Source organism: Neopelma chrysocephalum, unplaced genomic scaffold (genome assembly GCF_003984885.1).
Source record: "Neopelma chrysocephalum unplaced genomic scaffold, ASM398488v2 Primary Assembly neopelma1_44, whole genome shotgun sequence".
Lineage (NCBI taxonomy): Eukaryota > Metazoa > Chordata > Aves > Passeriformes > Pipridae > Neopelma > Neopelma chrysocephalum.
In genome coordinates, this window is record NW_020897703.1 from 7,787,532 (window position 1) to 7,800,835 (window position 13,304).

Below are 13,304 nucleotides of genomic sequence, written 5' to 3' on the forward strand. Positions count from 1 at the left end.
TTCCTGCTGAGTGTAAATCTTCATGGGTCCTGGTAGCACTTCAGCAGCATTCACAAGCTAATGAGCTGCTAATTATCAGCCCAGCCCAGGCTAATTAGTTCTGTTAAGAGTGTATTAATCTAGGCAGAGCTCTGAGATAATGTAGCTTTGCTGCTTCTAGGACTTGAGCTGATGTGGTCAAAACTCTGACTTTAGGCTGCATGTGCAGGCTCTGGGTACTGTGGTTTCTCCTGGCAGATGTGAGGGCTTTTTTTCCCTCTAGCACAAATGCCCAGTCTCTAGGTCTGAAGGACTTGCAGATATTTGACAGATTACCTCAATTTAAACATCCCTGCAATGCGCTTCCCTTGAGCGTGGCAGCACCGTGGATGGAGCTTCAAGAGGGAGAGATTAGAAGGCAGCAGGCCTGGTGTGACAAGAAGTCAACAATGAGACACCCCCTTATTGCACAACAGGAAATGGATCCCCCCCCCTTCCTTCCTCCTCACAGGTGTGAGCTCAGGTGGGTCAGTGCAGCTCTGCAATAGTTCTAGTCTTAAAACTCCTTGCTGTTCTTAGGTTTTGCCCGGTGAGTCAACAGCTTGAAAGTAAAGATCTGTGGATTTGCAACAGTGCAGGATATGGTATATTTTGTTTTGCTGTTAGGATGCATTGTCTTTTCGGGACTTAGGTTGCCACATAGTTTCACTTAGCTTCCCAGTGATGTTCTAAGAAAAACTGTGTGCAGTGCTCTGCAGCATCCTCATAGAATTGATTTTTTTGGCAAATATCACAGTTTTGTTCATGCAGACAGGTAGGGAAAGTAGCTGCTGTAAAACTCATCTTGGTCTCCTAAAATTGGTAGTGCAAGCAATCTAGGACAAAAGGCAAACTATTTGAGGCTAGTTGGCCTATTTTACTAGCACTTAATTTCCTAACTTTTTCTAGAACCCCAAGGGAAATTGTGTGAAGCATTCCCTAGGTGGCTGCATTTGCGATTTTAGTCAGTACTGCCTTTCAATGCAGCTTTCTAAAGCTTAGTTAATAAATAGTATCACTTTGGTCTCCTGTCATCTGGTGCCCCATCCTGCTCTCTGCAGGTTCCAGTTCTAGAAGTGATTATACACAGAGTTCACACACAGTGAACAACAGAAACCACAAAGAGTTTCTTCATACACAATAATGTTGGTGCCAGTTGAAAGGGGAAGTTAAATGAAGGGGACTGTGACTGTCAAAGGAGTGATGTGATTAAACATATTTATCTGAGAAAAGTCCCTTACTGATGTGATGTTTTACTTTGCTTTACAGGTGCTCTTTATCACTATGAGTTTAATTCATAGAGACGCCGTAGCCACTTGATCAGTGGATGTTGGTCTTTCATCTGAAGACAGGTTGATTTGGTTACTTCCCACCACCACGGATTGTGGTTGGTGGTTGTATTTGCCCCCCACCACCTCCAAGTTAATGGAGTGCCAAGGACAGATGTGAAGCAGCTCTTTCTGTCCATATTGATGTGGTATCCTCTTAACGCATCACAACACCTCAGGCCCACCGGCAGCACAGGATATGGAGGCTCTTGAAGTTGATGACATCAGCCCTGCCTTGGAAGTGACTGAAGACTTTTTCAACGGTTTTGATACTAAGCTTGAAAAGATTGTGCAGCCCTCTGAGGTGTATGGTGTGCAGGAGGTCCCTGAGCTGGTTGGGCACGAGGTATTTGATCATATAACAGAGAGAAGGAATCTGAGGAATGTCGCCTCCTTAGCCAAAAGTAGCCTCATCTGGGATCACTGCAAAAATGGCCTCTTGGAAACCAAAACTCAGACAGCATTTCCTGCCAAAGACCAACACATGGTGCAGAGGGGAACAACTGCTGACAACCTTGCTTGGGCAGGGGAAGGGGAGACCACAGCTTTTAACATCTTCAGGATCTGCCAGCGGAGGAGAGACAGGCCTCGCTCAGTGAATGACATCCTGGTACAGAATGAGGAAGCCTCCAGGTTCAAACCAGGACACAACAGGTCACGCTCTGATATCAGCCATGTGAAGTGGGGAGTGGTCTTCACAGGCACGTCCCTGCAGCAGCCACCTGCACCCGGTCAGGACAATAACTGCACTCTGCTCTCTTACCTGGCATTAACCAAGGGAGAGGACATCCAAGGAAACACAGGTTTGTGCCAGTGCTTTATTGTTTCTGTTGATATGGGCAGTTTCCTATTTGTTTTTAAGATTTGTCTTGAAAGAGGAGCTCCATCTTAAAAAACACAAACAAAATACCCAAGAAGCAACTTTTAGGTAACTCTTAAAAGGAGAGAAATCAATATGGCTCTGTTGTCTTTGATGAGGGTCTATCTTTTTGCCTGCCTAAGAATCAGTTTTTAAACTAATCTTGACTTCTGATCCTCTCATGGTATGAAAAACTAAGCTTGTTATACTTTTTTCTTCTATTTTGTTCAGTTTGACTGAGGAAAATTATTTATTGTTATGTATTTCTGATAATTTTCTTACCTGGTCTTCCCAAACTAAAAAAAATTTTGAATGCTAAAGCTATTGGGAGAATGGCAAATCCAAACAAGAGCAGTTTGCATAAAGAGGCTGTTAAAAAGAGGGCACACAGAGCTTTACTGTGAAGCCTGAAATCTCTGCTCTCTTTCTTTAGGAAATGATGATTGTTCAGTCCATAAACAATTAACAGCAACTCAAGCACACGATTTGTGGTTGTCAATATTAAGGCATCTCTGCTAGCTTTGTGTGGGGTAGGGAAGGGTTGTTACCAGGTTGAGGCAGGTCTCCAATGAGTTGTGTGAAGCCGTGTTTCAGCAAGTGATATTTTTTCCTTTTCCTCTCAAGCACTGCACTGAAGGAGGGTGTGCTCAGAGCTTCAGAAACACTCACCCAGTGTTTCCATCTCCACGATTTATTTTGTAGATGCCAGAAGTGGACTAGGCACTTGAGGAGAAGAAAAGCAGCTAGTGCCACAAAGATTTTTATAATCTAAATAAAGGCAGGGCTTAACAAAGGAATTTAAAACTCAAAGGGCTGTGAAATTGTGCATATATGCATATGGTGGAATGACTCCAGTTATGAATAGGTGATCTGTTTAGGGTTAAAACAAGCTTTTTGTGTTAGGTTTTCCAGATAAATCAGCTATTTTGGAGCATGAAAAGCAAGTACCTAAATGTTTGTGTTTGGGGAGATGTGTGCATATATGTGTACATACATACACAAACACCTAGGTTATTGTGTTATATTGTGACATAGTTGCTGTATCCCAAAGAAGGGTGCTCTTGGCTGACAAAAGCAAGTATGCCTGCTGTTATTTTTGTTTAGGGAGATATATTCCTTCTTGTACAGTGGGGTCTCTGTTCTGTGTCCTTTCCATAGAAGGAATGGAGAACAGAAAAGCACCCAGAACTCTGGAGACAGAGCTCTTAGTTTTTGTCAGCTGTATCTTGGGCATCTCATGGGTTTAACTTAACATGTTTAACTTAACCTTTATATGCCCACAGAAACTCCATTAAAATCTAGCTATTAAAGGTCATACATACCCCTGATAGTGTTTTAAGCTTAATATTTTTGGCCCACTTTCCCCATGCAGCCCTCAGAAAAAGAGGGGGGTTCTGTTACTTATACCGTTTATAGTAAGAAATACCTAGGTCATTTTGTATTTAAAGACCTGTTCATGTACTTATTCTGTGAGAGTTGCTTCAGACTGCCACTAGATCCCCAGCCTGCAAGAACCAAGTCACCAATCCAGCTGGTACTGAGCAGCAGAATCTGAGACCAAGGTGGTCTCCCTTCTGTCAGTCCAGGGCTGAGGCAACTTGCAAGAGTACATTGGGGTGCTCCCTGATGCATTGCAACTCTGTCTGGAGTGAAGCAAATTACATTGCTGCCTCCCTTACACAAAGATGCAGGACTGTCTGGTGCAACTGTTCATAGAAGGAAGCAAAATGATGACAAACAAAGGAATTTTATTCAGAAATGCAGAGCTGGGACACCATCGCTTCTGAAGTCAGGGACCACAAACTGCATTCTCTCCCCTCTCCTGGATGAGAGTCTCTGTACTTTCAGAAACTGGGCTGTCTACAGTGTTGTCCTCCTTCACTTCAGTTGTTCCAGTCCACTTTGCTTAGAGACACCAGACCTAAGGGAGAGATGCGTTAACCCTTTGGAAGCCCTGAAAGGGCCTTGCTGTATCCAGAGTCAAGTCTATAGCAGGACTTCAAACCTGTGTCGAGAACAACTTGATAAGAAAACCTTCCTTGAAAGGAAAAGGCAAGAAATGTATTTTGTGTGCAGGTGGATCTAAGTGTAGGATTCCTTAAGCCTGGCTGTGCCTGGAATTCAGTCACCCCAATGCTGTGTGTACCCAAGGTGTGCTGCTTTGACAGTAGCAGTGGAGTTCAATTGTATTATTGCCAGCCCTGCAGCAGCCACTTACACTGTTTAAATGCTTAATCCAATGAATTTTTTCCCCATACAGAAAAAATGAACAACCTGTGTTAGCGTGTGATAAACTCTATCATTGTGATTTCATGTTAAACAGGGAGTTATAGCTGTGAAGAAGTTGCATCTGTAAAGTAGTTTTGTGAAGTGTAGCAATATTAGCACTCTTCAAAAAAACAGAAATTGACAGATTCCCATGAAGAAAAAGCTTGTTTTTAGACTGTCTGCAAGAGTGCCAGGTATCTTATGGCCCATCTTTTCCACAATTTCTCTGTTGTACCAAGAACAAATCCTGTTCTTGTGTGGAGTGCTGCCAGCAGTGTAGGTCTCTTCAAAATGGCTTTTTACAGAAGAAACTCAGTATGGTCAAGTTCTGGGACCTCAGAGGTGAATCGAGCTAGGAAAGGAAATTAATTAGTAAGAGTGGCTGAAGAACCTCTTCCAGTAGTTACCTGTGGCACAGTAGCAGTCAGCATCTCTAAGGTGCTCAGCCCGCACTTTTTTTAATTGTGTTTTGCCATGGTGCAAGGTATTTCATGGAATCATACAATGGCCTGGGTTGGAAGGGACCTTAAAGATCTTCTAGTTCTAGCAACCCTGCTGTGAGCAGGGACATCTTTTAACTAGAACAGGTTGATCAGAACTCCATCCAACCTGGCTTTGAACACTTTCAGGGATGGGGCATCCACAACTTCTCTGAGCAACCTATTCCAGTGCCTCACCACCCTCACAGTGAAGAATTTCGCCCTAATATCTATTCTAAATGAACTTTCTTTAAGTTTGAATCCGTTCCCTCTTGTCCTGTCACTCCAGGCTCTTGTACATAGTTTCTTTCCATCTTACCTCTTGTCTCTCGTCAGGTACTGAAAGGCTGCATTTAGGTTACCCCAAAGCCTTCCCTTTTCCAGTCTGAACAATCCCAATTTTCTTAGCCTTTCCTCATAGGAGAGGTGCTCTATCCCTCTAATCATCTTGATGGCGTCCTCTGGACTCGCTGCAACAGGTCAATGTCCTTCCTTGCTGAGGACCCCAGAGCTGGACACAGAGGGGCAGAATCCCCTCCCGTGACCTGCTACCGACTCTGCTTTTGATGCAGCTCAGGACATACTTGGCTTTCTGGGCTTTGAGTGCACATTGCCAGCTCATGTCCAGCCTCTGATCCACCAGAACCCCCAAGTGCTTCTCTGCAGGACTCTGGATCTGTTCATCCCCCAGCCTGTATCCCAACCCAGGTGTGGCACCTTGCCCTTGGTCTTGTTAAACCACCTGAGAATCCTATGGGCCCACTTCCCAGGTTTGTCAGTGCTTGCTGTGTGCTCTCCAAGAGCCTTTCTGCTTGGGATGTTTGAAGGCAGAGTACCTTCTTTGAGGAAGGAGAGCTTCTGTGCTCTGAAGATGCAGTCTTTTAACCTGTTTCCTTTACCTGTTCAGCTCCTGTGCAGGTTTTACAAGGTAGCCATGCTATTTCTTCCCTCTGTATTTACAAGAGAGGCTGCCATAAAGTTTGCTGCTACTGTGAGCTGAGCTGAAAAGAGAAACACAAAAGCAAGAAAGTAGGTTTTGCAGATGGGTATCTGCGACTAGTAATTGTTCTCCAGAATAGACCAAAAAATGTATTTTGAAGTTGGCTAAAACCTGCTGTGGTGGTTGAAGGGGTCATAGTCACTGCAGCCTGTGGAGACATCCCTTTCCAGGGCTTTAATCCAAATTAAATGAATGCTATGTTATACTGAGAGTGGCTTCAGCCAGTCCTGTCAGTCCTCACTGCAGTAAAGGACTTCCCTCTGGAGCCTGCAGAGGTCTCCCAGTCCTCCAAGGCTGTCCCAGTTGCTGCATAGATTAACTCTTCACTTTTTTTTCCCTTATCTTCTGTTATTATGAGCTTATCTGTTTCTGCTGGTTGCTTTTTTATAGAATCATAGAGTCATTTAGAGTGGAAGAGACCTCTAAGATCATCGAGTCCAAGGTATGATCTTGTAGTCAGAGTTTGTGCAGGGGATATTATAAGAGGCTTGGACCCCTCTTCAAACAGCTCTTTTACGTATTACGTACTTTTCTAGTGTGTTTGTGTATAGGTAAGACATCTAAATCTGCATTCATGAGCAGTGCATCACTGATTCACAGGTTGGGGACTGGGGGTAATCCTTGAGTTCTGAGGGGTCATTTTACAGCGCTGCAACTCTGGCAACCACACAAGACTTTATGAAGCTTTGTTTGTTTGCCAGATATCCTCACCTTCAAGCAGAAGTGGTAACTCACTCTGTGCCTGTGACATTGGCTCATGCAGTATTTAGTGACAGATATGAGTGTGATGAACAGGTTTGTGGTGCTGGGTCACAGAGCAGCAGACAGTCAGTTGCCACTGTTGTTGTCCCACTCAGGGAGGAGCTGCAAAGACAACTGACTGGAAAGGGGAGATGTGGCAGGTACAGGAGCTGCTGCACAGGTGGAGACAGCCGGAGATCCTGAGTGATGTGAAATACCAGAGGTGTGACATACAACCTTTAATGCTTCCCCTCCCATGATGGCCGGGTAAAGCCTAGCTCCTAACCTATCTGCCAGGGAAGTTTCTGAAGCCTAATTTTTTTGGTGATTTTGCAAAACACCCCTGTAGCACTGTCCTTTGTCTGCAGTAGGTAAGAAGCTACATAGTCAGGGCTGAAAAATAGGCCATTAATTGTCACTGGGATGGCAGAACATTATAGGACTGTGGTGTTGTGCAGAAGATAATGGTGCTACCATCTGAGAGGCAGATGTGCAGAAATAACACTTCTGCACCTTCCCCTCTGGAGAGCAGTAAGCCTCAAACCACTTGGAAATAATCCCAGAGGTATCAAGCCTGGTGGGAGAACTGGTGTTCCCCCCCCCCCGTGGCCAATTTATTTTCAACATTAAAAGGTAGTCAAGAAAGGGTAGCTGTACTGCAGAGATTTGGGACCTTTCAAGACTTAAAGAGGCAAAAATGTTGTTTAAAATAGAATGTGAGTTGGATGCCCTTCACTGCAGGGGTCCATAAGTGCCAGCGACTGTCTGTGCATTCAGCAAGAGACAGTCCCTTCTCCCAGGAGATTACAGCTTAAATACACCACACAGTAAGGATAAGGAGTGTGAGCAGGGACAAAGATAGGTGAGTGCTTCACCCAAGATCAAATGGGAGTGTAATTTAGATCACCTGACTTCAGTTCATCTGCTGGATGGTACTTCCCCAGTAACCCCCCTGGATAAATTGAGGTGGGCATCACTTCACAGAATCACAGAATATGCTGAGTTGGAAGGGACCCACAAGGATCATTGAGTCCAGCTCTTAGCTCTGCACAGGACTGTCCCCAAGAGTCACACCATGTGCCTGAGAGCACTGTCCAAGTGCTTCTTGAACTCTGTCAGGTTTGGTGCTGTGACCACTTCCTGGGGAGCCTGTTCCAGTGCCCAACCACCCTCTGGGTGAAGAACCTTTTTCTAGTATCCGATCTAAGCCTCCCCTGACACAACTTCAGGCCATTCCCTCGGGTCCTGTTTCTGGTCACCACAGAGAAGAGATCAGTGTCTGCCCCTCCTCTTCCCCTTACAAGGAAGTTGTAACTGGAGTGAGGTCTCCCCTCCATCTCCTCTTTTCCAGGCTGAACAGACCAAGTGCCCTCAGCCTCTCCTCATCTGGCTTCCCCTCAAGGCCCTTCACCGTCCTTGTTACCCTCCTTTGGACGCTCTCTAAGAGCTTAACTGCAGGCTCACTCCTGATTGCTCCTTGAACTTGGGCACCCTCCGAGCTGGAAGGGCCATGGGGGCTGGCAGAGAGCAGCAGCAGCTGCCTCGAGTGGAGGGAAATGTGACCTACTCCACTCCCTTGCCTGGGAGGCTGTAGGAGTGTGCAGAATGATGGAGAGGGGAGTGTGATGGGAGGCAATGGGAGAGGTTCCCATACAGTGGATAAATTCATAGTGCAGGAGAATTACAGTAGACAGCACTGATGAGTTAGGTTGTGAAGCTGTTCTGGTTGGAAGGTTTATTCTTTATGGAGAATTTTGCTCAGGAGTTACAACACTCCATAAAGCTAATGAACAGAGTTTTCATCTCCTGGGGCAGTGCTGATTGCTTCCAGTGATGTTGTGATGACTTTCATAACTGAATTTTCAGGTTAGTTGCTATAATTCCCTTAGTGATGTCAGCTGACTTTCCTAATGTGAACTGACCCTGTTTTCGTAGCTTTGACAGTCACTTTATCCTATCCTCCTTTTTAAAGCTGAATTGAGTGATTTATAAAAAAATCAGCAAACCCATCTTCATTTTATGTTCTCACTTCTTTTGCAAGTGCTGCTGTTTCATGTATCTCCTAGCTGATAGTAGGTAACCATCTCTTTCAACTCATTATACTTCTATCTCTGCCAGATTTGAATCCTTTCTGGATTGGTCTTGCACTTTGACTGAATCCAGCCTCCTTCTCCACTGCCCCACTGGTGCTGGCACTGTGTCAGTATGCACAGGGTGCTGGTGGTCTCCTCAGCAGGCACTGTACAAGTGTTCAACTTACTGCTGAGGAGCAAAAACAATTGGATGGATTGGGCAGCAGAGATCCTATAGACTTCATCAGGGTTTCTCTTATGTTTTTCATACAGTGCCACACCTGAAGGGCAAGATGTAAAGAGTATTTTGTTTGGGTTCTTTATCCACCTGTTTAGGGAGTTTATTCAATGAGAAGCTTATTTTTGGTGAACAGCTAAACCAACCTCCCTGGCAATACATAAATATAAAATTAAGAGTTTTTGCAAGATCAACATTTTCAAAGCAGGTTTTGCTTTCTTTAAGCCTAGGGAAGATGAAAAAGAGTGAATGGCCTTCTGCTGTTCCTTTATATAGATTAATGCAAACCACTACCTAGTTATAAATCCCACTGCTGTAGTAGTCCCCTGAAAAGAGATGTCATGGAGAGAAGATGCCAGATTTGGCTCCAGAACAGCCATCTGTTGGAAATCTGTGGCTGAATGTCAATGCCATTATTTCAGGGCCAAGTGGAATCATATGAACTTGCCCGAAAGATACATATCTGCAGAGCCAGGTGGGAAAATAGGTGGGAAGAAAAGACTGTTTTTTAAGTAGGAAGATAGTGGACATTGTGGATCTGAGTCATACTGACTGAGGCACATTTTGTTCCTGATCTAGCAAACCCCAGCAAACAGGGGACTAGCCCAACCCAATTTGAGAGCATTCTGGGTCCCCAAGGTGTCTGCTAAGTTTTGTGAAAATCAGAGGAGGGGACTGTTGAAAACTCTGTAACTTATGCCCATCACTCACTAAGCATTAGAGAATTCAGAGAGGAGTGCCACCTCAAGAGACAAACTCCCCAGAAACTAGGTATCTCTGCTTCTGCTCTTTTCCAAGTTACTTCATCTGTCATCAGAAATGCTTTGGTGGTGGAAAACAGGACAAGTTTTCCTGCCATGCCAACAGAGCTGCAAGTGCAGTCAGTTGTTCAGGAGCACATATCTTCTGGACTTGCTGAGACAACATTTGGGCTCCCTCTCCAGTGGTGCTGGTTGCACCAGCTGCCCCGAGTGTGGAGAGGGGTAGGTGTGTGCTAGGTGTGGGGTTCCTAGCCGGGAGTAGTGGGCAGTTCCCAGGGGAGAGGAGAGATGCTGAGGAAATTACTGCTCTGTCCCCAGATGCTGAGTCTCTCTTTGTTTTCCTCTGCCTTCTTCCCCCTCTTCCCTTGAAATTATAACTCCAAATGGCTCAGGCATGGGCCATTTTCTGTGATTATTTGCCTTTTTTTACTCTTCCTCAATTTACTCTCCTTGTCTCTGTAAGCAGGAAAAGAGATGTAGTTTCTGTTTGGAAGGTGGATGGAGAAATGGTACCATTTGCTCTCTGAGTGGAAAGGTATTATCTGGCACACTGCAAGTCAGGGAGATAAAGGTGTGTTATATGTGTGGCATATGGATTCAATGTGTCTCTGCCAGCATCTATTGCCCTGACCTAAACAATATGAGGCATTTGAATGTTAATCAAGTTGGCTGCTGGTTCTGTCCCAGTTAGAGCAAGAGCCATTGGAGCCAATTCATGGGACCTTGAAGGGAAGGAGTGGGGTGAAGGAGGGAGAGGGGGGTGCTTCTGTGAAAGGCAGGGAGAGATAGCCTTTCTCTAACTCAACAAAAGACAGGCAAACCTGTGTGCAGATGAAGGAGGGGTGGCTGGGGGAAGGTTACGAGTTGTCTTATTATGGAGAAGCTTGAACTGTCATCTGTACTTGATGGAAGTGAGAGAGATTGCAGTTGGAGCTGCAGAAGCGCTGCCTCCCTGATTGGATTAATAGAAAGGGAAGATGACTCTAGAATGGCTGCCCATTATCTGCACTACAAAGGGATTAGTGTGGGTTTCAGAGAAATTAATGGCTTTTGAGTTAGCGCAGAAACACTAATGAATGTCAGGGCCAGAGATGTACAGTGAACAAAATTGGTTCTCTTTTAGTTTGTGCATGTGCATGTGTATCTATCCATTTGGGCTATCAAAGTGTGCTTTTTCACTACCATTTTGAGTTATAGATTAGGCTTTCAGTTTTCATATTTAGCTGAAATACTCTCGTGTAGTTTATTGGTTTGCAAGGTATAGTTATACTCACCTTTTTAGATCTAATGCCAAAGTAGCAATTTTTTAAAATGTTGTTGTGGTTTTAGCCACATCTACAGGAAATCTTTGTAGATGGAGTGCTTTGAGCATGGTGTTAAAAGCAGGCTCCATTCTGAGTATATGGGTGAGTGGGGAAGCTGAGGCTGAGCTGGCAAGGCAAAACCTAAGTGCATCCTTTTAGTTTGTGTGGGTGGGAGGTAGCATCCTTCCCCCATTTTTAACCCGCATGAGGTTTGCATATCCACATCAAGTATATCAAACAATTAATTTTCATGTATGTTCAATAAGTTTAACTGAAACTTGTGTACTTAATCCTTATAAATGCTTAAAGTTGGTTTTCATTGAAGAGCTACAAAAAGCTTTTACACTGTTGCTGTTCTGAATCCTCCTCCTGCCTATGGACAAAACTCACAATCAGCTACAGCAATACATTCAGCCACGGGTGGGAGTATCTCCTTAGCATAAGTTCTGCTTTCTCACTGGTTGGTATCAGAAACCCCTGGACAGTAACTAGGTCCCTCAAATACTCATAGTCCCTGACTCTGCTTGTGTCCCGGAGAGTAAACAGACACACCCATTAGCCAGCAGTGGTGAGAGCAGCTTGGCCAGCAATCTTGGCCATAATACCTGGGAAGTCCAGTACAGATGGGGGTGCGGTAGTTTCTATGTAGTCTTGTTTTTGGCTCTTTGTTTCCAAGCTTCATCAGGTCTCGATGCTTCTGTTCTCATAGCTGTGTGTTGAGGACATCCTTGGTGTACTCTGAGGTTATCGTGTCTAAAGTTGGTTAAAGCGTAGCCTGTTAACATTACTGTAACTGGTTAAGCTGAGATGCTGAAAATGTTTTATGCCTCCAACTGTCTGCCCTATCCCTCTTGCAAAAGCTGTCAGCCCCAAGGCAAAAACCTCGAGTGAAAGAGCTCCTGTATCTTGCAGTTTGTAATGCTGTGTGTTAAGGTCAATTGATGCTGATTTTGTTGTGATGTAATTATGCTGGGCAGTGGATGAGGAGCTGTTTCCAGGTTGCTACCTTTCTCTTGTGTCTGGAATGGCAGTCTCCAAGGGAGATGGACAACCTCTGCCTGTGTCTGCTAATTCTGCCACTGTAAGTCAAGACCCATCACACTTACTGGAAAGGTGAAGTAGAACTCAGATAGGAGCAAGAATTTGTTCCTGAAGCCTGGGTTGTTTTGGGGTGCCAAGTGATATAGTTTGTATGACAGCATAACAATGAATGCCACTAAATTTATTCAGGGACCATAAAAAATTGCATAGGGCCATGTCCAGCCCAAGGTTAATATGATGTTTGCATCTATGGTGGCTGATGGTGCAAATCAGATTGGAACAAGTTTTGCACGAAAGCCTTTTTTTAAAACTCAGAAATGCTTTAGATAAGTCCTGTAAATTTGTATCACTTTAGTGCCTGGAGTGACTTTGGGTATGGCTGGTTTTCTGGCGATGAAGAAAATTCCCCTTGACTTTGCCTTGGGCTGGGGTTTGTGAAAGAGTCTGCTCCAAAGCACCTGAAATGTTGAGATGCTCAGGTGTATCTGTTTTAGTCTGTCTGGGCAGCCTCTTACTTTTCATTTTTGGTCCTTTCTGCTGCTCCTGAGCCTGATTCTCATAAATCAGCAAAGCTCCTCAGAAGTAAACAGAGCTGTGCGAAATGTTCTGGTCCCAGGTCGTGCTGAAATGTGGTAACAAACTGCTACGTTGGGCACAGTTCTCCATTCCCTGTGACCTGGGTCAGTCCAGGTGCCAGGTGTTTTACCCAGGTGCTGGCAATGGGGTTGTTCCAGGTGGTTCCAGCAGCCCTACCACAGGGCACAGCTGTGCCCGTCAGCCACAGGTGGGGCCACTATGGCTGCGTGCATCTCAGAAAGGGCAAAGGACTGCACAGCGAAGTGAGGGGCAGCTGAGGGTCAGAGGAGGAGAACGTGCTGCAGCCCCTGGGGAGACCATTGTGGAGCAGGATCTCCCTGCAGCCTCATGTGGGACCCCATGCTGGAGAACGTGGAGAGTTCCTGAAGGTGCTGTGGCCATGGAGAGCTTGTGCAGGAGCAGGGTTAATATGAAGGACTGCAGCTACCACAGCTCCTGGAGAGGACCCATGCTGGAGCAGGGGAAAGATGTGAGGAGGAGGCAGCAGCAGAGAGATGCTGACCAGATACTGCTATTCCCCTTCCCCTTGTGCTGGCTGGAACAGGTCAGGAGGCAGAGGAGGTATGTGTGAAAACATGAAGTTGAGCCTGGGAAGTAG

At 45.2% G+C, this 13,304-nt stretch overlaps 1 protein-coding gene across 4 annotated transcripts in view; it reads left to right on the forward strand.

Moving 5' to 3' along the window:
• PLEKHM3 (pleckstrin homology domain containing M3) overlaps nucleotides 1–13,304 on the forward strand; it is a 93,781-nt gene that overhangs the window by 13,769 nt on the left and 66,708 nt on the right. For 3 of the 4 annotated variants that reach the window (XM_027678286.1, XM_027678287.1, XM_027678288.1), the window contains exon 3: nucleotides 1,288–2,149. In XM_027678286.1, coding sequence (XP_027534087.1) covers nucleotides 1,546–2,149 — 604 coding nt within the window. In that variant the 5' untranslated portion in view covers nucleotides 1,288–1,545. Of the gene's footprint in view, nucleotides 1–482; nucleotides 503–1,287; nucleotides 2,150–13,304 lie in introns of those variants that run through there. The other variant, XM_027678289.1, reaches the window with a different exon arrangement.